The sequence below is a fragment of the Zalophus californianus genome, chromosome 1 (assembly GCF_009762305.2).
Source record: "Zalophus californianus isolate mZalCal1 chromosome 1, mZalCal1.pri.v2, whole genome shotgun sequence".
Taxonomy (NCBI): domain Eukaryota; kingdom Metazoa; phylum Chordata; class Mammalia; order Carnivora; family Otariidae; genus Zalophus; species Zalophus californianus.
The window spans coordinates 214422692-214448330 of NC_045595.1; the positions used below are offsets into that span (position 1 = coordinate 214422692).

At 62.4% G+C, this 25639-nt stretch overlaps 1 protein-coding gene across 3 annotated transcripts in view; it reads left to right on the forward strand.

Annotated features, from left to right (window-relative positions):
- The window catches only part of FAM207A (family with sequence similarity 207 member A), a 36408-nt gene extending 25094 nt beyond the window's left edge, over nt 1-11314 (forward strand). Inside the window, exons 4-6 of one of the 3 annotated variants that reach the window (XM_027584734.2) lie at nt 1414-1564; nt 5899-5964; nt 7345-11314. In XM_027584734.2, the coding sequence (XP_027440535.1) occupies nt 1414-1564; nt 5899-5964; nt 7345-7468 (341 nt within the window). In that variant the 3' untranslated portion in view covers nt 7469-11314. Of the gene's footprint in view, nt 1-1413; nt 1565-1997; nt 2299-5898; nt 5965-7344 lie in introns of those variants that run through there. The other 2 variants (XM_027584733.2, XM_027584735.2) reach the window with 2 other exon arrangements.
- The last annotated feature ends 14325 nt before the right edge of the window (nt 11315-25639 follow it).

The window sequence follows — 25639 nt, forward strand, 5'->3', positions numbered from 1 at the left end:
TGGGTGACCCTGGCCTAGCACTGTAGGCTTGTCGAGCGGCTCTTGCCTCTGGGAAGCCTTCCTCGGTGCTTCTCCCCACTAGGTGAATAGTTGCAGTTTCTGGAAACTCCCCTCTTGAAAATGCCTGTTGGGGTCACCACATATGACTCCCCTTTCACATGTGCTTCCTGGGGCTCGGTGTGGGGTTCCCCTCCTGGCCTGCCTTGTGCCTGGAGGTCACTGCCCTTCTGTGGGGTGACGGGCGGCCACAGTGTTCTGAAGGACCCAGCTCGTGGAGTCAGGGCTCTCGTACCTGCCACGTGCAGGTCGCTGGCTGGTGGCGCCTCTGGCTGTGGACCTGCCGGGCGCTGTGTCAGGAAGGCGGCGTGTTGCAGCCTTTGAGGTGTGATTCCTCGTGTGGCTGTCCGTTCCAGCGGGATGGGCTCAGGTCTGGTCAGCCCCCAGCCGCTGTTCTGTCCCAGCTTTTCAGTGAGAGCCTGACAGAGCAAATGCACAAAATCCGTGAGTGCGGAGTCCGCGCGTCTTTTGTGTACAATGGGCCCTGGGCCCACCCGCTGTCTCCCTGGGTAAGAGCTGAGCTGGCGTTGCCCACCGGCCACACTGGAAATACTGCATTTGAATACATACTTTATTAGCAACTGTGAAATAAAAACATTTCTAGGTGAAAATCAAATCCCCAGAGGCTTTGAGATGCCTGGGAGGCTCCGTCACTTAAATGTCTGCCTTTTGATTTCGGCTCAGGTCATGGTCTCAGGATCCTGGGATCGAGCCCCGTGTTGGGCTCCTTGCTTAGCGAGGAGTCTGCCTGAGACTCTCTCTTCTCTGCTGCGCCCCCACTTGCACCCGCGTCCTCTCACGTGAATAAATAAATCTTAACAAAACAATTCCCAAGGCCGTGCCCCCGTCCCTCATCCTCCAGCACCCTGTGTTCCTCTCAGCCGCGCTGGCCCCCGGCCTACCCCGGTGCCCCCTTCCCAGTGGCTGCGCTGGACCTCCGTGCAGAGCCTTCTGGGAGCCCCATGATGCCAACTCCTGTATGTGGGGATCCACTTTCTCCCTCCTGGTGCGTCTCAGGGGGAACTTGGGGAGCACAGGAGAGCATGACCCTGCTGCTCAGTGGCTCACTGTTTACATCGTTTCCCCCTCGCCCGCTGACTGCGCAGCCTGCGCCGCCCACGTGCACAGGCCCCCGAGCCAGCGTCCCTTTTCAGAAAGAGAAGAAGCCTCAGCGCCTGCAGCTCAGTCTCGGCATCCCGCGATCAGGGTGCCGACCTGCCTCCCGGGTTCCCAGGGCGAACGTAGGTGCCACTTGCCGGCCCTGCTCAGGAAGGAAGCTGGTTGCCTGTGTGCTTGTCCCTTGCTCTCTGCTCCTCTCACTAACCCATTGCCCCCCCCCCCCCCACCTGCCCTCAGAAATCGAAGCCATAAAGCTGGCCGAGCAGAAGCGCAAGGCAGAGCGGAGACGGAGGGCCACGGTGGTGGTGGGGGACCTGCAGCCCCTGAGAGATGCCCTCCCTGAGCTGCTGGAGCTGGAGGCTGGCAGTCGGCAGCCACGTGCCAGAGGGTGAGTGTCTGTCTGTGGCTGCCTTGGGAATGCGAGGCCAGGAAAGGGCCGGCTCTTCCAGAGTGGCAGCTGCTGACCTGTGTCCGGAGCCTGGGGAGGAACCAGCAGGGGAGGGAAGGGGGGGAGGCAAAGCCTGCAAAGGTGCCCGACCTCCTTGTTGATGCAGAAACCCTTGCTTCCGTGGTCCAAGCCTTGGGGTAGGCAGGTGGTGTGCTGACTCTCTCGCTGGGGCCTCTGCAGGCAGATGGCCTGTCCAGCATGTTGACGAGGGGCACCCGTCGGCCTTCTCCAGCGTGGGCCTCGGAGCAGCTTAGCCGGGAGGGCTGCGGTGTGGTGGGTCCTTCCAGCCACTGGGCTTCACCCCCCAGGGACACAGCCTGCCACCATACCTGCTGCCTTCGGCACCCTCTCCCAGAAGTACACGTTCTTGCAGCGCTTCCTGCCTTCCCGGAACATGGGTGCTCCAGAGAAGCCAGTCCCTCTGCTGTCCCTCTCTGTGTTCCTTCATCAGCTTGGAGGTTGGGGGTGTCCAGCGATGTGCTCAGGGCCACTTGGCTGCAGACCCAGAACATCCCAGGCCAGCTCCCGGAATGGGAGCACCCAGAGCCTTTGGTCCGGACAAAGAATCGAGGAGTGGCCTTCACAGTTGAGATTGGTGATCGAGCCAGAGCCTGAGATGCAAATCCCCCCCCGATTCTTGATAAAAAAATGTGACCCCAGTCAAGTGTCCTTCCCCTGCTTTCAGTTTTTTCTTTTTTCTTTTCTTTTCTTTTTTTTTTTAAAGATTTTGTTTATCTGACGGAGAGAGAGATACAGCGAGAGTGAACACAAGCAGGGGGAGTGGCAGAGGGAGAAGCAGGCTTCCCGCCGAGCAGGGAGCCTGACGCGGGGCTCGATCCCAGGACCCTGGGATCATGACCTGAGCCGAAGGCAGACACTTAACGACTGAGCCACCCAGGCGCCCCGCTTTCAGTTTTCTCATCTGAAAAATGTGCTCAGGGCTCCCAGAGCGGGGGAATTGCTGCGTAAACACCCAGTTGGCAGCCCGAGGAGGAATGTGTGTGGCCTTGGGCGGCCTGGGCTGCTGAGCTGGGCTGTAGCTGAGGTTGCTTCCGGCTCTCTGGGTGTGGGAAGGTCCCCAGCTGGTCTCCTAGCTGAGCCTCCTGTTGGATGGGGGTCACCGTCCCTCCTCAAGTGCGTCTGGCCCTGGGGAGCTGTTTGTTTGAATAAATGTTATTTTAGAACAGTTTTAGATTTACAGAAAATGATGAGAGGATACTGAGAGTTCCCACGTCCCTCACATCCAGCTCCCCCTGTCAGCATAGTGCACTGGGGGCCCTTAAGGAATCAGTATTGATATGTAAATAATAGTGATTGAATAAAGCCCATGGGTTATTCAGATTTCCTCAGTTTCCCCTAACATCCCCCTTCTGTCCCAGGATCCTGTCCAGGACACCACGTGACACCGGTCATGTCCCTTTACATCTCTTGGCCGTGACAGTTTCTCTGATGACCCTGACCGTTGGGAGGAGGGCCAGTCAGGCGTTTGGGGGGATGCTCCTCATTTTGAGGAGGGCCAGTCAGGCGTTTGGGGGGATGCTCCTCGTTGGGAGGAGGGCCAGTCAGGCGTTTGGGGTGTTGCCCCTCGTTGGGATTAGCATGATGTGGTTTCTCATGAGTGGGCTGGGGTCAGGGGTTGTCGGGGGGAAGACCACACAGGGAGGTGTCCGTCTCATCCCATCCGGCCCAGGTGCCTGCCGTCAACATGACTTGTCACTGCTCATGTTGCCGTGGTCACCCGGCAGAGCTGTGTCTCCCCGGTGTCCCCACCCCACGTGGCTCCTTCCCTTTCCTGCTCTGTCCCCTGGGGAAGGGAGTCGCCACGCTCAGCCCACACCTAAGGAGTGGGGAGGTGTGCTGTGCTCCCCGAGGACGGAGCGGCTGTGCAGACACTGGGATTCTCCTTCGGAGGAGGAGATAAGTACCGTTTCCGTGTCAGCGCATGAGTGACTCATTATGGATGTCCGAATGGACTCGTGGATATTTATTTTATACTGTGGCTATAATCCAACAGGACTTCACTCTGTTGCAGGGACTGGTCCAGCTCTGGCCACCGGGAGCCCCTTCAGGTGGCTTCTGCGCTGGAGGGGGTCACACCAGGGGCTGACACTTGAAAGCATGCAGACGGTACAGATGGCTCTGCTGATCAGTGTGTGTTGTCCCCCCCTCCTCTAGGCGTGGGGGACAGGGTTCCACACAGGGCAGAGCACCAGTTCGGCTCCACCCCACCGCCCCCCTGGGCCAGGGCCACCCCTGCTGCAGCACCTTCCCCAGCAGCCCCCCTCCTGGGGTTGGGGTAGGACAGGATGTGCTGTGGGGTTGGCCTTGTGGCCCTGGACACCCAGGCCTGAGTGCGAGGGTCCCCAGTCACCTACTGGGACACCGTGACCACGGCCCTGGACCCTTCTCCAAGCTCGTCCCACATCCGTGATGTGACCTCACTGGGCGGTGGTTGCAGAGAGCCATCGGAGCACACCTTCCCGTGCTGTGTCCCAAGCCATCTGGGTGGGCACGACACAGCACGAGTTGTACGCACAGTGATGCTGCTTGTTAGTGAAAGGTTAGATTCTCTAGAAACCTGGTCCTTTGGGCAAAAGAGTGTCAGGCAAAGATCACCTTGTCCTTTCTGATGAGCTTTGTGCAGCTGAGCCACCAGGCTAGCCATCCCTTGGACCCCATGTGATCCTGGTGACCTTGGCCACGTCTTGAGGCTGCTGCCATGGATACTCGGAGAGCCCCTGGGCGGCAGCCAGGGTCGGGGTGCTTCCTGCCGGCTCAGCCCTCCCGGATCTTACAGGCCAGCAGGTGCTACTGGAGAGTGGGCTGAGAATAGCACCGTGGACCCCATTGGGCCGCCCTGGGTGGACTTCGGGGCTTCGCCCACCGGGGCTGTGGGTTTGGACAAGAGTCCGTATTGTTTGGGGTTTCTTACACCCACTTGGTTTCCTAGGCCCCTGGGGTGGGACATGCCATGTGGGCTCACTCCCATCAGCAGGCAAGTGAGAGGGCTGGGCCCCACCGCCTGCAGGAGAGCAACAAAGCTGGGAGTTACCTGGGTGCACCTGCGCGCTCACTTTCCCCTTGGACTGCAGGCCCGCTAATGCAAGTTTGCCAGGAAAACATTTGTTTGATGGGGAAACTGAGGCTTCAGGGTACAGCGGTTTTCCCAAGGTTCATCCCTGGTCGGTTGGTGTCCAGAGCCACTCCCTCCGGGGCTGGGGTCATGTCGGTGGTACTTAAGCAGCAGGTAGGCTGTGGGCTCTGAGCAGCACATCGTTCCTGGCCGGAGGTCTCAGCCCACCATTGACCCCGCTCTGTCTGAAGCCAGCACCAAGTGAGTCTCTGCCTTCCAGGGGCTCTCCACCTGAGAGACTTGAAGTCAAAGCCTGGGCCTGTCTAGACGGAGGTGACAGGACTGAGGGGTTGGCTCTGCTCACCCAGACAGCCTGCCTTTGTCCACAGGACGGGAGCCTTCCCCTGGAAGCTGCTTACCAGGTCCTAGGCATGCCCTGAGGCTCCGTGTGCGCCCTGGCTGCCCACCGTGCTGGGGGGTTTAAGCCACTAGAGACTGCACCTGACCCCTGGGCACTGAGGGGACTCCCAGATGCGTCTACACGGGCACTGCTCTCAGAGCTGGAGGGCCATGAGTGGCCTCAGTGGATGTTACCTTTTTATTTTTATTTTTTTATCTTTTTTTTTTTTTTTAAGAGAGGGGAAGAGAGAGGGAATCCCCAGCAGACTTCCTGCAGAGTGCGGAGTCCGACGTGGGGCTCGATCTCACGACCCTGAGATCATGACCTGAGCTGAAATCAAGAGTTAGATGATGCTTAACTGACTGAGCCACCCAGGCGCCCCAGTTTTACGTTTTTATAAGTGGGGGTGCTGGGGTGTTGGGGGGTGGGGGTTGGATCGGATCCAGGGCTTAGGCTCCCTGACCTGCCGGCGCAGTGTCCTGGGCATGCCAGTCAGTTCTGCGAGGGGCCTGCTCCGGGGTGAACATGGGGGGTCAGCAGCGAGAGGAGCAGAGCTGCAGTGGGAACCGTCTGTGGGACGCATGAGACAGGTCTTTCATTCATATTTTAACAGAAACCATGAATAAAGGATGAGGTCTCCTGGTTTGGAGGCTAAATTTAGGTGTTGGCCTGGGGCTCTGGTTTTCTCACCCTTCCTGCTGCTGGCTGTGTAGACGCGCATGCCTCCGGGTGGCAGCTCCCCAGGCTGCCGTGGGGGCCCACAGGGGCACCTGTGCTGACTGGCTTGTCTGTCCCTCGCAGGGTGAGCAGCAGGCCCCGCCCCGCCGAGCTGAGCCGCATGAGCACCGCGCAGAGGCTCCAGCTCCTGTGAGTAAGGCCCTGCCACCAAAATGAGGCTCCAGTGCACCCACCTCCTTCCCTCCCACCTCACCCCAGCACCGTCCAGCCTCTGGCCGAGCGCCCCCGGCCCTGGCCCACTCAGGCCCACGGACAGCTTGGCCAGTGGTGCCTCTCATCGGCATGAAGGAGCCGGTTTGTAGCTGGGCCGGGGGGCCCCTTTGCCCAGGCAGCGAGGGGAGCAGAAGCTGCCAGAACAAGACATGCTGGCTCTTTTGGGATCACCCTGGGAGCCCAGAGCCTGCTGCCCTCCCAGGCATCTTGGGTGTGGACCCCTGGCTTGGGCAGTTGGTCAGGGGTTCAGTCTCCCTCTCAGCAGCCGGGGAAGCCAGGCACCTCGCGGTTCAGCCTTGCCCCGTCACGCACACACAGAAAATGGCAGAGCACCAGTTCGGCTCCACCCCACCGCCCCCGGGCCAGGGCCACCCCTTCTGCAGCACCTTCCCCAGCACCGTGCCGCAGGTGCCACGGCGGCCCTGCCCGCACGTGTCCTGGACCGCCATCCCGAGTTTTCAGTGCACGGGTGTCCTCCCTCAGAGGCGCCTCGCCAAGGCACCTGCAAACGTCCAGCTGGCCCCTGTGCTTCTGAGATGCGGCATGAGTGCCGGCTCTCCCAGGGGCTGGCTGGGCTTAAGAGACCCACGTGCAGAGAGTGGCAGCCACCCCTGTGGACTGGGGGCTCAGGTCCTCCCCCGGGAGGAAGCCCTCCAGCTCCCATCAGAGGCAGCCACTGCCCCCTCTGTCGCTGGGGCACCCCATTGTGGGCAAGGCTGGTCTCGGGCCCGTGGGGCCGCAGTGCTCGGTTTTGGCTCGCCGGAGGGAGGGCGCCTCTTGTGTAAGCCCACGTGTCTGCAGGCCACGTGTCTACCTCCCCACGTGTGTCCGCTTCTTCCTGCTTTGAATAGCAGCTCCGCATCAGAGTTGGGGATGGGGGGCCCAGAGCCCACTTCCTGGGGGAGGGCAGGGGTGCAAGTCCCCCAGACCCACGCTCCAGAGCCTGCGTGTGATCGTGAGGGCAGCCAGTCCCTTCCTCCCCAAAGCGCCTGTTAGCTCTCATAGCCCCCCTCATCCCCCTTGGGCCTGACCCAGCAAGGCCGCTCCTGAGCCCCCTCCCTGCCCTGCTGCCTTCCTCATCCCCCCCATACTGCCCCCGCCCACTGCCCTCTGGTGACCCTTAGGCCCCAGGTGCTCTGCCCTGTGTAACCCCTGCCCACCCACTCCAGTGTCTCGCCCTCCCTGAGGTGCCCAGGGACGGGATGGCCGGGCTGGGGCAGTGCTGATGCTCATCCCCACCCCTCCCTGCGCAGGGTTGTGGGGTTTGCTGACCTGCGCTGATCTCCTCTCTTTCAGGGAGGAAGAAAGGGCTCGGTTTCGGGAGCTGCTGGCTAGTCCAGCCTACAGGGCCAGCCCCTTGCTGGCCATCGGGCAGCAGCTGGCCCAGCAAATGCAGCTGGACGGCGGCAGCCAGCTCTGATCTCTGATGCGGCCTGGAGACGTGCTGTGAGCTCCAAGGATCCACCCCTTGCTGTCCTTGCCGTGAGCCTGGCAGGAGAGCCCACCATGAGAATGAATGAAGAGGCACGGTCTCGGGCGTTGGCATGGGGGCAGTTCCTCTGTGCCCCCCCGCGGCTCCCTGGGCTTCCTTCCAGACTGCTCTTGGGTTTCTCTGGGCGGGCCACCCAGGAGGCTGCCCACGCTCCCTCAGCACGACCCACCACCCAGCAGGCTCTGGGGGTCCCCAGCTCCCCTGCAGCCCCAAGATGCAGTCGTGGTGGGTTCTGTGGGCGCTTGCTGCCCTCCCGGTTCCCAGGGGCTCCTGTCTGCCCTTCTTGGGTTGTGGTCCCTGTGCTCCCTGGCCTGCTCCCCACGGTGTCTCCCGTTGGCTCCGAGCCCAGGTTGCTCCCCACCTGCCCTTGTGATTGAGGTGAGCTGGGCTTGCCGGAGTCCAGCAGTCTGGACACTGGGAGCAGGCCTGGTCCCGCCCTAGAGCGACACAGCCGACCCGGGAGCAAGATGGGTGTTTACTGTTAGAAGCCTGGGGTTTGGGGGCCAGACTGCGGGAATAGACTTCACACCTAAGGGCCTGGGCTTGCCTGGGGAGTGGGAGTTGGGAGTGTGTGCTGTGTGGGGACTCACTGCCCACGTCCTGCGGGGTCAGTGGTGGTGGATGTGTGGCCCGGAGGCCTGGGTGCCCACGGCAGGAGCTCTGGACCCAGTGAGCACGCCCTGTCACTCTTGGGGCCGGGGCCAGGATACCCAGCACCCCTTCACAGGCTGTGGTGTGGGGGTGGGCACCAGCGCATCCAGGCGCCAGGCCCTCTAGGCTTTGTGGCTGAACCAGCGTGAGCTCCAGTTATGTCCCTGACCTCTGGTGCCCTGGGTGGCATGCTCGCGACTCACGGACACCCGAGCAGCGTCTACCAAGGCTCTCCGGCCATGGGTGGCTGAAGGGATCTGAGCCCATGCCCCGCCCCCATTGGGCTTCCTGGGCCTCTTCTCTGCACAAGAGCACACAGTGTGGGCGCCTCCCAGGAACGGGACATGGAAAGGGACAGATGTGACCACCGAGGCTGTAGGTGGGAGCCTGAGTCCCCTGGGCCGGAGGTAAGCACGGCCGTCTCTCCAGGACTGCCACCCCTTAAGTGACGGTGCACTGTTGTCCTCAGTACAGAAACCAGTTCTTGATAAGGGAGATGAGTTGTTTATAAAGTGGTATTTGTGACAAACTCATTTGTGCAATAAATAAGTGCTGGGAGAAACAGAGTGGGGTACAGGTTGCCCGGAAGGTGATGCAGGCACCTTGATGTTTCTCCGTCATGTTTTTCCGAATGTCTGAGTTTGGTGACACTGACTGCAAGGCTGGTACGTGTCGTCTGAAGGGAAAATGTACTTCTTGGCCTCCAGCAACTCCAGTGTGGCCCCGGCCGGGCCACCTCGGCTCCCCTTGTGCCCCGGCTGCCCGGGAGCGTGTGTGCCATGGGAAAGGGAGGGGCCGCACGGACAGGGGGCGGGCTGCTCTTGAGGGGGTGAGGCACGTGGGCTCTGCCGACCACTGGCCTCAGAACTCACCCCAGGAAGATCACCAGAGAAGCCTCGAACGTGTGGGGACCTCAGCCCCAGAGCAGAGTGCCGGGTCCCGATGACAGGTTACAGGAGAGTCCCCCTGGGTGTCCCCTGGCTGTGGCCAGATGCCTACCGCCGAGCAGGCATGTGTGTGGTTTCTGATGTGTGTGCCATGGGCACGACTGCCGTGGTGGCAGGTGTAAGTGGTGAAGTGGAACAGTTCATGGTGTTTGTGCCTCTTAAACCCTGTGCGCTCCTGCTGTGCAGGGGTGCGTGGGTCTGTGTCTCTGGCACCTGCCCGTAGGGTCCTGCCTGCCCTGCCCGCAGGCTCACCTCTGAAGGTCCCCTGGCTCCCGGGCAGAAATCTTCAAGACCCCTTTTTAAAAGTACTCCAGCAACCCACCTGGATCCGCCTTCCCCATGAAACACCCCTCTCCTCCCTTCTAGAGCCCCTGGTTGGTAGGTATGCTGTCCCCTTCTTTCGGTGGACGTGTGCATCGGTTGTCAGCTGCTGTGGTACCTGTGTAACCGACGTCCCCCAGACGTGCAGCCATGTGTTCTCCCCACGAGCCTGGGCCAGGCCGGACTCCTGCCTGAGGCACCCATTGAATTTGTTTCTTGGGGAACAGACTAGCAGATGGGGTGACTTCAGCCCCTGGGAATGCACTCTCCCGTGGAGGCTGGCCATGCCGGCAGGCCCACGCCATCTCCGGAGGCCTGCAGACGGGGGCAGAGACGGGCAGTCCTGTTTGTCAGCTCCTCTCGTGCCCCCGGCTGGCCCCTGCATCACTCCTGTCCGTCGCTCTGCCTCCTGTGAGGCACCGGGTCAGGGCCCGCCCTCCTGCAGGATGACCTCCCCTGAACTAATTCCTTTGCAAAGATCCTGTTTCCAGAATGGTTGCATCCTGAGGTTCCACGTAGATGTGAATCTTGGGCGATGCCCTGGGTCTGGGGGGAGGTCGGGGCAGCAGGATTCTCGGAAGCTCCCAGGTGAACCGAAGATGCACATCCAGAGTTGGCTACCGCTCGCCAAGTGGGGTGGGGAGGAGGTGAACTTGCCTACAGGGCAAAGCGCTGGGTGTTGGGAGGCTTCATGGGGTGCGACGTTGACACGGGCCAAGGACTGGAAGGCGTGGGGCAGTCGTGGACGGCAGAGCACTGCCCTGGGGCTTTGGGGGGGGGCTGGGGTCCCCTCGTGACAAGGGCCTCCTGCTGCCCCACCCCTTCCTGTGCTCCCCCAGACGGCACCCCAGCCATTCTCTCTGGCTTGTCTGCCCTTGTCCTGCCCGGTGTTAACATGTTCTCCGAGCTGGCTTTCTTCCCCTAGGACGGAAACGATGGAGGGCAGGGTGTGCTTTGCGCTGCTGGGGGGTCAGCAGCCCCACGTGGCAGTAAATGAATGAACCAGAGGCAGGAAGCAGTGGCCTGCGTGGGCCCAGGTGACCAAGCTCAGGGCCCAGCTGGGGTGGCCTTGTATCTGCACGCGGTGTCCAGTGGGGAGAGGGTTCCTGGGGGCGCGGACTCGGGCGCCTGGAGGGGAGGAAGGAGTCGGTGTGAATGCTCGGCCCTCGGGATCCGTTCTGGTTCTGGGTGTGTGTGCAAGCCGCAGGCCTCTGAGGCAGGCCAGCAGGGCTGGGCTGATGATGGCTCACCCCGTCTGTATGGAGCTTTGTCAAGAGGGGCCTCGGTCTGGGGCCGGGCGGATGGTGACGCGTGAGCCTGATGCAGCCCCACAGCCTCAGCGTGCCGGCCTTCACGTGGACTCGGGCTCCCTTGCTGCTTCAGAGACGGTCCTGGGCAAAGACGGGCGTCAGTGCCGGGCAGCCGCAGCTGGGTGGTGAGTCAGGCACAGGCAGCCGTGCCTCTCAGGGTTCCGTGTTGCTTGGAAGTCAGGTGTTGTGCAAACTGCTCTTGGAACGCTCTTCATGCAGCGATCACACCGGTCCGTGACCGCTGCTTGGGCTGAGATGTTGGAGCCCAGCCCCTGCCTGGCCCCAGTGGGTTCTGGGCCACCACCCCATGACCTGGGTTCCAGGGTGCTGCTATCAGTGCATGTCTCCAGGATATCGGGAGAGCCAGCCGGCTCCTGGAGATAGCAAGACGCCAGCCTTCCGGGCCTTTCTCTGATGTCCCGTTCCCGGGCCAGCTAGTCCCCTGCTTCTGGACCTGAGACCCTCAGCCTGCGCGGACAACCTCCTTATTTTGGAAGTCAAACAGACTCAATAAACTGCATTTTCTTCTAAAGGTGTTAAAATAACATGGGTTACAGTGATAATTACAGACGTGTTCTGGATGTTGGCTTGTGTTTCTTAAGGCTTTGTTAAGATTGGGAAATGTTATTTTTCAGATTGTGGGGAGAAAATCAGTGATTACTTGTGTCTTTGAATTCACATGTCCTCTGGTGCCACAGAGGCTGCAGGGCCGTGGAGTCTGTGGGGCCTCCTGCTAGGCTGAAGCCTTTTCCCTTCCTGTTCTGGTCTCTGCTGGCAGAAGAGGGGACCTGGGGGCTGGGCCCCCTGAGCCCTGGCTGGGACTTTCTCTGCAGAGGGGGAACCCAAGAGCCTGGAGAGGGGAGACCCCTCCCCCCCGGGCTGGGGCTGGAGCTGGGGTATCCGGTGCTTTTCCTGCTGAGGTCCTCAGGAATGCAGAGCTTCCAGACACCCCAGGACCCCTATGTATGCCCTTAACCTCCGCCCTCTGCAGGTTCAGGTCAGTGCCTGAAGCCACAGCACAAGGTTGGGGCGCCCTTCTCCCTGCTTCGGTGCCCAGGGTTCTTGCACAGTGGTAATTATTCCAGTCTCCTAAGTTGGGAGCAGATTCTAATTACATCACGGTGTGTAATTAGAGAATCTATCCTGGTCAGCCCTCGGGCTCTGGGCGCCTGTGTGAACAGCCTTCCCTCTGCCTCCTGCAGATGCACGCCCCTGGGTCTGATGGACCTGGCCCTGGCTGGCCGACCCACGTCCCCCCACCCAACAGGCTAATGTGCCCCATCCTTTGGCCTGCCACCTGGCAGGGTGCACCCCCCCCCCCCCATTCCCAGCCAGCCTTTCTGCCCCAGTCTGTAGCTGATCCTCACGCACACCCAGCACACACTGGGAAAGCTCGTTCTGGTGGGTCAGGCAGGCACAGCTGGCCGCTGCCCGTAAGCTCAGTGGGTGCCCTGGGCCCCACCAGGAGGTCTCTAGGGGAGGGGACAGTGGCAAGTGTGACTGAGGAAGATGTCAGCTCCTGCCGGCTGAATTAGTGTCCCAGACTGGTGGTGGAGGCCCTGGGTGGGTGGGTGAGAGGCACGCGAGAGGTTGGCTTGGGGCTGACCCAGCGTTACTGCAGAGCACCCTGGGGATGCCATCTGGTGGGCCTGAGAGGAGAGGGGTGCGCTGGTCATGTGCTAGTTCGCTATAGTGCTTCTGACTGAAAGCAGAAGTCGTGGGAGCTGATTATGTTGAAATGGGGTGGGTTGCCCCTCCCAGAATGAGAGCCTGGATGCAAGTTGCTGTCAGCAGCCCAGGCTCTTATTCCTCCTGTTGCTAAAGCAGCTGCTAGCACCCCAGCCATCACGTCCACATTCCAGGCAGGAAAAGGGGGAGGGCCGAGGGTGGGTGGTGGTTTCCGTTGCAGTAGGGTAGGGCAAGGCCTGGGCTTCCTCAGCAGAGCCGTCCACACCACTGTCCACCACGGCCCCCAGCGAGCTGGGTGGGTGTTGGTGTATCTCAGCATCATGTGTGCAGTGAGAGCTCTTGCCAGGTCCTCGGTACTGCTGACCCTGCTGCCGGGGGGTCCGAGCTGTCCTCTGACCTGGGGCCACGGTGAGCACGTTTGTCGGTAACTGGACGCACAGCAGTGCAGAGGAAGGGCCAGCAGGGTGATCAGGAAGGTTCCCCTGGACGTCTGAGTCCTTGTGCCTGGGCGCAGGTCAGACGTCCAAGGGCAAGACAAGAAGGTGCCCCCTGAGAAGAAGGTGGCCGGTGGTCCTGCTCTGGCTCAGCCCTGCACAGATCCCTCTGGCCCTTCAGATGGGGGCGAGGGGTGGAGGGAGGGCCCCCTGAGAACCAGCAGGAGGGCGGACGCAGTACTGTGGGGGTGCTCTGCAGGCAGGGAGGGGCCAGAGCTGCATCCAAGTAAATTCTGGGGCCCCACCCTGGGTTTGGGGGCAGCCAGGAACGGGGCCTTTTAACAGGGCATTGGTGGCTTGCGGTCACACTGCCTTTGCTTGCATCTTGTCTGACGAGAAGACCTGTCCTGGCGGCACAGTGTGACCTTCCTGGTGCGTGAAGCTGGTGGGCTGCTAGAGACGGCGGCCCTCAAGTCCCAGGCCTCAGCTCCAGCTTTACCTAGAGGAGGGGAGGGGGCTGGGCACGCACAGCTCGGCCACAGAGGCGGCCCTGCTGGGCTCAGGTGCTCGCAGACCAGGCCTCTGCCAACGGCGCCTGGGTTCCGGGCAGGGGTTGTCTGGATGGATGCGGGGTCCAGGCCCCTCGTCTTTAAACACTCGCATGTATCGTGACGCCTTACACGGAGTAGCAGAGTGTGTGGCTAAGTGCCCGCACACGGGAGTACATGGGTGTGGACAAACGTGGGTATATACACGTGGATAAATGCACACTCTGGGGTGGCCTGCAGGAATCCCTACCAAGCTGCCTGGCTGCTGCACACTTGGGACGCTCGCCTCACCTGCCCCAAGGCCCTGGTTACCATGGTGGGACAGGCCTGGACAACATGGGAGGACTTCTACTGGAGGGGGGAGTGGAGGGCTGGAGCTGTCGGCTGCAGCCCCAGATCGTTGTCCCTGCCGCAGGGAGTGGCCGGCCTGCTGGCCCCCTCTCCCAACGCCCCTGTCCCTTCTCTTGGAGCTGCCTGGAGCCTGAGGTGGCTGCCCTCCCTGACAGCACAGGCCTCGGGTGGGGACCGTCTCTTGGCACTAAGGGCGGGCTAGGGTCCCACGTTGTGGATAAGCCCAACCCTGGGAGCAGGTGGGGCCCCCTCTTCCAGAAGAGTGCAGGGCTGCCTGGGGACACTCGGGGCTGCTTCGGGGACAGCTCCGCTGCGAGGCCCCTGGGTTTAGCGGTCAGCACTGTGGACTTAACCTGGGCTTGGCCAGAAGCCCTCAGGGGCTCCTGTAACCCTGGTCCTGCTTGGTTGAGGGTCCTGACGAGTGCGTGACCTTGGCTGGGGGTGAGGGGCACTAACAGCACTGACCCTTGGCCGTTCCTGCTCTGGGACCAAGTGCCCCAAACTCCTCGGTCAGTTACCCCTGGGGCGGGGGGGGGGGGCGCTGGTGAGTCCAGATTTGGACTGGAGGCAGCACTGGGGCACATCTTTTGAGCCAGGAGATGCTGCTGCTGGCTGGGGTCACATCCTGCGGGGGGGGGGGCAGGCGGGGGTGGGGAATAGGGCACAGACGTGGGGGACCTGGGGAAGTCCCCACCCTAGCCCCACTCGGGGCCCGGCCGTCCTCTGGAACACCTGGTCCCACTTTGAAGGACAGAACGGCCGTGGGGCACACGTGTGGGACTGAGCGTGTGTGCACACGCACCTGTGGGGTCGGGCGCCTCTGTTCCTGTACGCTCGTGAGCGCACACGCGTGTGCAGTATACAAGCTTTCAGGTGCAAACTCCGTCTCTGTAGGCGTTTGCGTTTCCGTGCGAGACTTCTATCAGAATAGGGGCGAAAGCTCTCATTCCTACTTCAGGAGCACTTGTATCAAGAAGAGATGAATTTCACTGAATTCCTTCTTGGTTCCTGTTGAGAAAGTCATGTGTTTTGTTATTTTGTTATTATTTTTCCCGCTGGGGGGCGAATGGTGTGATTACTTTCCCCTCATGCTGCTCGGCTTTGCATTCCTGGGGTCACGGGCTTGGCTTGGGTTGTGTTTTGGTTGCTGGGGTTTCCTGAGCGGGGGCTGCTGAGAGGGGCAGCTTGGGCATCGCCTTTGAAACCGGCAGGTCTCCAGGGAGCTTTCCACACGGTGTCTCTGAGCTTCCACCCTCTGGAGGGGGGAGGGGCGGTGGGGAGGAGGCAGATGTGCCTGCCTTTGCCCTGCCCGGAGCCCATGGATCCCCGAGGCTGGAGCCCACCCTGCCCGCCGGGCTCCCACCAGCCCCGTGCTCAGCCCCCAGGTGGAGGTCAGGACACAGGCCTCGTGCTGAAGCCCCAGTGTGTGTGTGTGGGGGCACCCAGTGCAGCCTCCAGCCCCGCCTTCCGCCTGGGGAGGGAGCCCTGAGGTTCTGCAGAGGCCACCGTAGGCCCAGCGGGACCCCGGCCTGGCCTGCCCCGCGGATCTCCTGCTCCCAACATTCCAGAAGGAGCAGGTCACTGTGTGGCGGTCAGCACTTCTCTCCGGGGTCCTGCGTGGGTCTTCCCTCACAGCCCCTACCCGGACAGGGCCCACCCTCCTCCCTGGCCCTTGAAGCCTGCGGGAGTCTCCTTGTCATCTGTGACAAAACCCTGCCGCATAAGGAACGTCTCCATCAGTCACATTCTCCTTCCCAGCCGGCGGCGCCGGGCCTCCACCCTGTCTGCGCCGAATAACTGGAAGGCACGGCCTGCCTCCGTGCCACCCTCGACCTTTCCCTTGGTCTTGACTGTAAACGCGCTCAGAAGTGAGGTGTCCGCTCAGGAGTGGGGGGCTTGATCTCAGGGGATGTGGAAGAGGTGAGAATCATGGGGGACGGGCAGCCTCAGGAGGGGAGCCCGGAGGGGTCCACAGAGGACCGTGTGCCCATGGCCTCCTCCTGGGGAGGCCCAGGGACCCGGTGACCGATTCTCAGAAGCCTGGGCGCGTATTGACCGTTTTGGCTCTGCCAGGGGCGCTTGGGGCCGAGTGGCATGAGGAGTCCCTGATGTCAAGGCCGCCGGGGCGGGGAGACCCTGTCCTAACCCTGCTCTACCAGCTTGTGGTGGGCCTGCACCCCCTCCCCTGGATTTGGGCACAGCCGTGGACTTGATCTGGCCCCGGGTGTGAGGGACACGTGCCGCTTTGGGGGATGCTTTTGGAGTCCACGCGTGGTGCACCGTGCTGGTGTGTGACCGGCAGGGCTGCAGACCGTGGCCCGTCCGGCAGCCTGGGCTCCCACTGTGTGCACTGCAGGGACCAGAGCCCTGGCCGACCTGCAGCGGGGTGGAAGCCGCTGGCTGTTTGGGAATGTTCCTTCGTGTGATGGATGCATCTGCTTTCTGGTTCCCACCGAGAAGACCGAGGAGTGAACAGAGAGCGCTACTCTGGCTCCTGAGGTCGGGAGCTGGTGCCATGCCCAAGCCAGGCCAGAAACACCTGGAAACGACAGGTGTCTGCAGCAGCGAGCCGCACCCCCTCCCGCGAACGCAGAGTTCTTTCTCACACGTGGTGGGGCCGGAAATCCACCTCCAAGCCCCACTGAGGCCAGCAGGACAGCGAGAAACAACACCGATGCTCTGCACCTGACTCGAGTCCAAGAGGCAGCAACTGCCGAGTGAAGAAGACACTGCCCAGTGAAGCTTCTAGAAGGCGGCCAAAAACGCACTCGGAGGAAAGCTTACCATCTTAAAGGGCCTTGATACAATCAAGGGAGAATTAAAATAGGGGCGCCTGGGCGGCTCCATCCGTTGAGCGTCCGACTCCTGATCTCAGCTCAGGTCTCGATCTCAGGGTCATGAGTTCAGGCCCCGTGTTGGGCTCCATGCTGGGCATGAAGACTCCTTAAAAAAAAGAGAGAACTAAAATAAAATGTGAATTAAACGTTCAATTCTAGACTGTAGAAAAGAAAAATAAGATAAAGCCCAAGGAAGCAGGAGGAACATGTGAACAAAGATAGAAGGAGTGGCTGGTTTGGCCAACAGCAAACATTGGAACAGACACCAAGTCCATGAACGTCCCCTGGGAGGAATCTGGGGGCGCGAGCTTTTGGGAGTTGGGTGGCCGTCAGGAAAAGGACTCCCCCCTGCGCTGTCAGGGCAGCCCTGGGCTGGTGCCCCTCGGCCCGGCCTGTGCCTTACTCAGCAACCCCCCGCCCCACCCCACGGACAGTGACAGGCCCTGCGGTCTACCATTGCCTCTGATGATGGCACCGGGATCAAAGGCCTGGCCTCCCCTACCCCCTCCCTGTCCCCCTCTACCTCCCAGCCCCTGCCCTGCCCTCCCCTCCATATCCCCTGTCCCCCTGCCCTCTCCCCCCACTCCCTTCCCCGAAGACCGTGCCCTAGCCAGGAGCTCTCTGCTCTGGTCTCTGAGATGCCCTTGGGGGCAGGCAGTGGGGCCCTGGTTTCTTGCCTCCTGCCCTTCCTACCAAGGGGAAGGATTCTGGACTGAGCCACAGGGAGCTGGGCCCCCAGGATGGTGCAGGGGGTCAAAGACCCTGGCTGCCAAAGGGATCCATTCTCATGGCCCAAGCGATCTTGTGGCAATCTGGGAAGAGAGCCAGAGCCCCTGGTGCCGGAGTGCCTGAGCTTGAGGAGCCCCAGTGGGTCCCGCGGGCCAGGAAGGTGCCCTGTGCACCCCTGTCCAGGGCCGACGGGGTGGGGGTCTGAGGCCAGGGGCCAGTGCCCAAGAGCACCCAGCTCAGCCATGCCAGGGTGAGTCCTGGGGAGCTGCCTGGAGACCCCCAGCATGCCTCTCCTCCCACCAACCCCAAGAACTGAGCTTGCTCTGCCAAGTCCCTGTCCTCAAGAGGAAGCAGGGGCCCTGTGGAGTGTTGGGGTGACGCTGGCTGAGGGACCCTGTCTGTGCGCGTGGCCCCTCTCCCAGCTGCACGGGTGGCCTCAGAGCGCCTTCTCCTTTGTTCTGTCCAGCTCGAGGCTGTGAGCAGGAAGACAAGCAGCGCTGGAGACGAAGCAGAGCTGTTTGATGAAAATAACAAGATGGCCCTGCAGCTCAGGCGGCCGCACCGCAGGGCTGAGTCTTGTGGTGGCGTCTGGGATTTGTTTGCAGTGTGCTCACCCAGAGAAACCTGAGCGTGGCCACAGCCCGGCCCGGGGGCACATTCCACAAGCACGGCTCCTGCGCCCCAAATTCCGAAGGCCGTCCCTACTGGGAAGGGGGACACCACTGGGGCATCGTCCACGGCTGCGCTGTCCAGCCGTGGCCGGGTGTGTTCAGGAGGGGGGTAGGGCATGCCAGTCCCAGCCCCGGGCCATGCACACATCCGTGCACAGAGCCCTCCCGGCCCTGCCAAGGAGTACGGAGGAGGAAACTGGGGCGGGGAGCCTGGGTCTCCTCACCCACGGAGCGGAGCCTGAGGCCCAAGGTGGCCCCGCTGCTGCCCCCACCTCCTGGGGTCGCCCTCCCCACACGGCTCGGAGCTTCTCCGAGGACACAGGCCCCAGGCCCGTGCAGTGGAGGCCGGCCTGGCCCTTCCCAGGGTCTGCTGTCCCTGTAGGCCGGACCCTCTCTCCTGTGCCCCAGCTCCCCTCCTGCCCGGCTAGTCCCACGCCATCTCTGCCTCCCTGATGTCCCTGGGACTCTGCCCTGCCCTCACTGGTCCCCCTGCCTCCATCCCCACCCGCCTCTGCACCTGTCCTGGGACTGGAGGAAGTTTTCCTGGATCCCAGCCCTGCCTGGGGTGAGTGTCCAGAACCCATGCAGGCTATGTGGACTCCTCCCCTCCGACCTTCCCATCCCCCACACCTGTCCACCCCCACACCTGTCCACCCCCACACCTGTCCACCCCCACACCTGTCCATCCCCACACCTGTCCACCCCCACACCTGTCCATCCCCACACCTGTCCACCCCCACACCTGTCCATCCCCACACCTGTCCACCCCCACACCTGTCCATCCCCACACCTGTCCATCCCCACACCTGTCCATCCCCACACCTGTCCACCCCCACACCTGTCCACCCCCACACCTGTCCACCCCCACACCTGTCCACCCCCACACCTGTCCATCCCCACACCTGTCCACCCCCACACCTGTCCATCCCCACACCTGTCCATCCCCACACCTGTCCATCCCCACACCTGTCCACCCCCACACCTGTCCACCCCCACACCTGTCCACCCCCACACCTGTCCACCCCCACACCTGTCCATCCCCACACCTGTCCACCCCCACACCTGTCCATCCCCGACACCTGTCCACCCCCACACCTGTCCACCCCCACACCTGTCCATCCCCGACACCTGTCCACCCCCACACCTGTCCATCCCACCTGTCCACCCCCACACCTGTCCATCCCCACACCTGTCCACCCCCACACCTGTCCATCCCCCACACCTGTCCATCCCCACACCTGTCCACCCCCACACCTGTCCATCCCCGACACCTGTCCATCCCCACACCTGTCCATCCCCACACCTGTCCACCCCGACACCTGTCCACCCCCACACCTGTCCATCCCCACACCTGTCCACCCCGACACCTGTCCACCCCCACGCCTGTCCATCCTCACGCCTGTCCATCCTCACACCTGTCCATCCCCACACCTGTCCACCCCGACACCTGTCCACCCCCACACCTGTCCATCCCCACACCTGTCCACCCCGACACCTGTCCACCCCGACACCTGTCCACCCCGACACCTGTCCACCCCCACACCTGTCCATCCCCACACCTGTCCATCCCCACACCTGTCCATCCCCACACCTGTCCACCCCGACACCTGTCCACCCCCACACCTGTCCATCCCCACACCTGTCCACCCCCACACCTGTCCATCCCCACACCTGTCCATCCCCGACACCTGTCCACCCCCACACCTGTCCACCCCCACACCTGCCCATCCCCACACCTGTCCATCCCCACACCTGTCCATCCCCCACACCTGTCCATCCCCACACCTGTCCACCCCCACACCTGTCCATCCCCACACCTGTCCACCCCCACACCTGTCCATCCCCACACCTGTCCATCCCCCACACCTGTCCATCCCCACACCTGTCCATCCCCACACCTGTCCACCCCGACACCTGTCCACCCCCACACCTGTCCATCCCCACACCTGTCCATCCCCACACCTGTCCATCCCCGACACCTGTCCACCCCCACACCTGTCCACCCCCACACCTGTCCATCCCCACACCTGTCCATCCCCACACCTGTCCATCCTCACACCTGTCCATCCCCACACCTGTCCACCCCCACACCTGTCCATCCCCACACCTGTCCATCCCCACACCTCTCTCTTCTCTGACACTGTTCCGTCCCACACACCTGTCCTAGCCCCAGTGAACATGTCAGGTGCCTACCCTCGGTAGCTACCATCCAGGTGACAAAACCCCAACTGTCCGTGTCCCTGAGCCGCGGGGCAGGCCATGGAGTGGCAGGTACAGTGGGAGTGGAACTGCAGCCCCAAGAGCTACCGAGGAATGAGCTGGCCCTTCCTCTGAGAAGGCACGAGGTCGTGTGCCGTCAGGGAGGCCTGTGCCCTGGACTCCACCCACAGCCGCGCTTTGGAGGAGGACCCTGGGGCTGGGATGAGGTCCGATGACCTCATGTGTGATGACCTGGGGCCTGGGAGACCCCCAGGCACGGTCCACAGGAGCCTTGGCCAGCTGGGCGGCACTGGCCCCGGGGAGCCCTGGGGCCCTCCCCCAGGAGCCTTGTCGGCCCCAGCACGGTGGTCCCCATCTGGGCCTGTGTCCCCAAAGCTATGGGTTGTGGGGTGGGAGGGCTCAGGGCATCGGGGAGGAAGAAGGGTTGGTGATGGGGTTCTGTTAAAGTACTCTGCATTCCTGCACATAGGAAGCTGAGTTCCATGGACTTCTGTTTATGAGACGTTACCAGTGATTTACATTTTTGTTCAGTTATTTATTCACTAGGTGTTCAGCCGATATTTCTAAACTGCACCATGGTGCCGTGACAAGGGCCTGCATGTGCGTGCCTCTGTGCACGTGTGTGTGTTCAGACACGCCCACGTCCTGGGTACATCCATGTGTATGCGCCTTGTGTGTGAATGCACGTGTTTTCCGAACATGTTGCATTGCATTGTGTCAGACCGTGCAAACCACGCTGCATGTACGCGCCTGTGTATGTGCCTCGTGCGTACATGTGTTCAAACACATGCATTGTGTGTGCACATGAGTGCGTATATGCCTGTGTGCACACATGTGTGCGAAAGGCAGCTTTCTTGTTCTTGGACTCCTGTGCTCGATGTGTCCATCTGCGTCAGGGGTGATGCCCTGCAGAGTTCAGCTGTGAGGCAGGTTGGCGCTGGGGAAGCCACCTGCTCCGAGAGACGGCTCCCCGAGTTCTTTCATTTCCCCATTTAGGGCCAGGTCCCAGCCTGGGGACAGAGCTGAGTGGCCTCCCCCTCCTGCCTGGTGGTGGGCCCTGGGTGCCTGTAATCTCTGACTGGCAGCCGAGGGCCAAGTCTCCTTAATCAGACGGTGTTTCCAGGAGCCACTTAACAAACATGTCTTCCAGAAGCAACAGGAATAGTCCATCTCCCAGGAGGAAAGGGAGACAAGAAGCTGCTGGTGGCCACCCAGGTGGGGGCGGGGTGGGGGTGCTGAGCCTGGCAGCTGCTGTGCATGCTCAGGGCTCCTGTCTGGGCACCAAGGGCCTCCCTGTGGCCAGGCCTAGGAGCAGCTGGAGCCCGAGGGAGGAAGGGCAGGGACATGAGATGACCCCTGGAAACAGACAGGTGCCAAGATCTGCTTCTGGGGCCTGGAGCCTGGAGCCTGGCTGGGGCAGGGCCGGGGCCACAGGGGGTGCCCAGGGGCCTGCAGGCAGGTTCTGGTGGACTTGGAGCTCCACTTGCCCGGAGGCTCAACCTGTCTCAGGCACCTGCTCCACAAACCGGCTCATTAGAGAGGACTCCGCCTCCATCGTCCCTCCAAGCCTAGACCCTGGTGGGTGGGTGGGGGGGGGGGTGAGGTGGTCTCGCCCCTCAGAAATGGGTCTGTGGCCCCTACCTGGACCTGGCCTCATTGCGGGGAAGGGCTGGTGGTCCCCCAGAGGAAGCTGACGTCCTGCAGGCAGGAGGAGCATCCTGGCCTGAGCCCTGAAAGAACTCCCGTGGGGTATATTTTGAAAACCATGAGGTTTCTCCTCAGTACTCAGCTCCACGGGAGAGGTGAGGGAGGTCCGTGTCCGTGCAGCCCTGGGGGGAGGTGAGGTTAGGACCCTGGTCTGTCCTGCCTGGCATCAGGTGCAGCTCTGCTGCTCGCACCGCAGAGGCGTGAAGGATGAGCCAGGGGGTCCTGGCTAGGCTCTGCAAACGGTGGGTGTTCTGCATGCACACAGTCCCCAGGGGGGCATTGCTGAGGGGACCTCCTGGGCGGCAGGGGGCGAAGGGGGAGGGGCTGCCCTGCCTGGGGTTGGGGCGCTGGGCATCAGCCTGTCTCCTCGCTGCCCCAGCCTCTGGGCTGAGTCCCGCACTCGGGAAGGAGGGGAGGGTCAAGGCCCCCCAGCTGCACACCGGCTGCCCGGCCCAGAGGTCCTGATCCCCTGGGGCTTGAGTGGGGACGGAAATCCAGATCTGAACCGCTCTTCCCAGGTGCTGCTTCTGTGCAGCAGGGCCAGGGTGCAGAGGAGGGAAAGGACCCCAAGCTGTGCGCTCGGTGGAGGCTGGGCTGTGGGCCCCATGGGCGGTGGGGTCCACCTGCCCCCAGCGTCAGACCCGAGGTTCCTTGTCCCTGGAGCTCCTCAGCCAGGCGCCCTTTGTGCCGAGGGGCGGAGTTTGCTGTGCAGCTTGGTGCCCGCGGGAGAAACACCTTTTATCTTCAGTGCATTTTGAGCTTTGTGGGCGAGCCCCCCAGGCGCCACGACAGGCAGCCCCTGCAACCCCCGCAGCCCTGAGCTGGAGCCTCCCTGCAGGCTTGGGAATCGGGGCCATCTGCTCCCCAAGGGACAAGGCGGGCAGGGCGTGGGCTGTGAGCAGTCCATGGCAGAGCCCGTGGTGGACAATGGGACGGGAACCAGACGAAACCCCACAGGAGAGACCCCGGGCCGCCGGGGCGGTGCTGCCTGGCCCGGCAGGCTCCCCCTGCTCAGCAGTTGCCTCTGGGAGGCCATGGGCAGGCGCCCACAGGACTCTGCAGCAACCCTAATTCCCTGCCGGGGCAGGCGACGTCAAGAAGTGGACCCCTCCCTCTTGCCACACTCTGTCTCCAAGCCCCCCGGACGCAGGCCCTACCCCGAGGTCTGCAGGCCCTGGGAGCTGGGAAGGGAGGGGCGGCCAGGGTGGCAGAAGGCCCGCTCTAGCGGGCAGCAGGGGCCTGGCCTCTCTCAGTGGGCACCTCCTGGCAAGCTGGAAGTGTCCTGGCATGCAGAGAGGTGCATGGCCCCGCGTGCTGGCCCGGCCCTGCTCCTCCACAGCCCCCAGAGATGGGCCCATGACGGGGGTGCCTAACCCTGTCCCGACCTTTCAAGGCTGCTGGATGGCCTGCTTGTGCTCTCAGGGTGTGGGGGCCACCAGCCCCTCCCGCTGCCCCTGGCCTGGTTCCTGCCAGCCGCTGCTCAGCCTCCCTGGGGGGTGGTGCTCCGCGTTTGTCATGATGAGAATCAGGCCCCCAGAGGGTTTTCGCTCAGGCGACCTGCCTGTAACTGTAACACATAGCATCCCTGGGGGGCGTCAACAGGAAGGTGCGCTCCCAGGGCCGGGGGCCGCACGTCCGGGGCCCAGGTGTGGGCAGGGCTGGCTCCTCCCGAGGCCTGTCTCCCAGGCGCGTGGGCGCCGTGCTCTCCCTGTGTCCTCACGCAGTCGCCCTCCGTGCGTGTCTGTGTTCTGATCTCCTCCTCTCTTGGGGACACGGGTCAGACTGCATGGGGGCCACCCCAGTGACCCTGTTCTACCTTACTCCCCTCTGTGTAGACCTGACTCTGTAGTCACATTGTGGGGTGCTGGGGGTCAGGGCTTCAGCATACGCCTTGAGGGACACAGCTCAGCCCAGGACAGGGCATTAGCATCCTTGGGTCTGGGGTGCCCTGGCTGCTGGCACCTCTGGGCTCTGGGGGTGCTCAGGGCGTCGCACCGGTGTGGAGGCCGAGCCTCTGAGCTGCAGATGGCCAGGCTGTGGGGCCATCAACTCTGGGGCCCGTCCTGGGCCGGATCCACATGGACCCTGCAGGCCTGTCACTGGGTCCCTGTGCCCTCCTGTCTGTGAGGAGAACCGTGTCCTCTGTAGGGCCAGCTCCATCCGGGAGCCCTGCCCGCCCTGTGGGCCTCACAGCTGCCATGGCCTCGGGGCCCTGAGCCCGGGGCGGGGCCACAGCCTCCTGTCCCCCTCCCCAGGGTGGCCCACCTGTAGGCTGTTGTCCCCGCCTCCTGCCCATTGCTGCTGGGCGGGAATCTGCACCTCTGACCATCCTGACTGCGTTTCAGGGCTTGGCCTTCACTGCCGCTGAGCCCCTCCTCTGCTGGGGGCGCGGGGTGCCGTCCCGCCTGGAGCTGAGGCACCTCGCCAAGGCACAGCCCCCGTGTGAGGGAGGGCTTCGAAGGGACCCCTGCCTGCAGGCCAGATCCTGCCTCCCTCTGAGCGGCTCCCCTGCAGCAGTCCCGCACAGGGTCAGCCGTGAAATGGAAAGGGGCTTCTTTGGGCAAAGCAGTCTGGGAGACGCAGCGTTAGGCAGGGTTGCAGATTGGCTTGCAGCAGGACTTACCAGAGCCTCTAATGGGCTGTGTGACCTCTGACCCTCCAGAGGGTCCCAAACCAGTCAGTTTCAGGGAGAGTCTCACTCGGGGCTCACCTCTCACCTGCAGGAGGGCCCTTGCCCCTCGGGGAAGCGTCCGGCCTGCACTCGGGCCGCATCCTGGAGGCTCTCCTGGGTCACTCACTGGCTCCGGTTTATCTTCCCACCAGTGAGGATGCTGTTCACTCTCCCTTTCACTATGAAAACCTCAAGTGCCTTTTTTCTTTTAAAAAGTCAGATTTCACCCAGTTTCCTTACTGGTCGGATCATGGGCCTGTCACGAGCTGGACTGGTGGAGTCTGTGCGTGGTGAGGTCGAGCTGGTGGCCGGCAGGCTGGACGGCCCGTTCGGGCCCAGCCCCTACCTCCCGCTCCGTCCGGGTGTCCCCACATGGGGACCACCTGTTCCCGCTGGCCGACGCCCCGGCCCTGAGACCCAGCTGTTTGGCCCTGCAGATGCTCCCCTCGCGAGGTTCTTCTGAGTGTGTGGTTCTCCAGACGTAAAGCAATACTTAGGCTCCACTGGCATGAGGTGTCTGCGGACAGGCTAACGGTGACCTTACAGCTTTCTTCAGGAAAAACCTGGATATCAATTCCATGTGCAGATAAAGGTTCATTCCCGTGATCTTCCCAAAGAGACTTCCTGCCCTGATAACTTCACTCTGTCAAAAACCCCAACAAAAACAAAACAAAGCCAAACGACCTTAGAAAAATAGACACTGAGGGACACTCTTCAGGACTGTAGGAAAATCCGCCCGGACTCTTTGCCGCCGTGGTATCCAACGGCATTGCAGCCACACATCCCGTCCAGGCCAGACCCCGGCCCGGGCGCCGGTGGTGCCCCGTATGTGCCGGGGGTGGGGGGGGGCAACTGAAGGGCTAGGAGCCCCCAGGGAAGATGCACGGGGAAGCTGTCTTACCACAGAAATTGAAGAAGCCTCTCTCTTTCCTATAGAACAATGTCATCCATTTAGAAAAAACCAACATCTGGGTATTAGGCTGAAAAATGCCCCCCCAGATGTGTTCACGTCC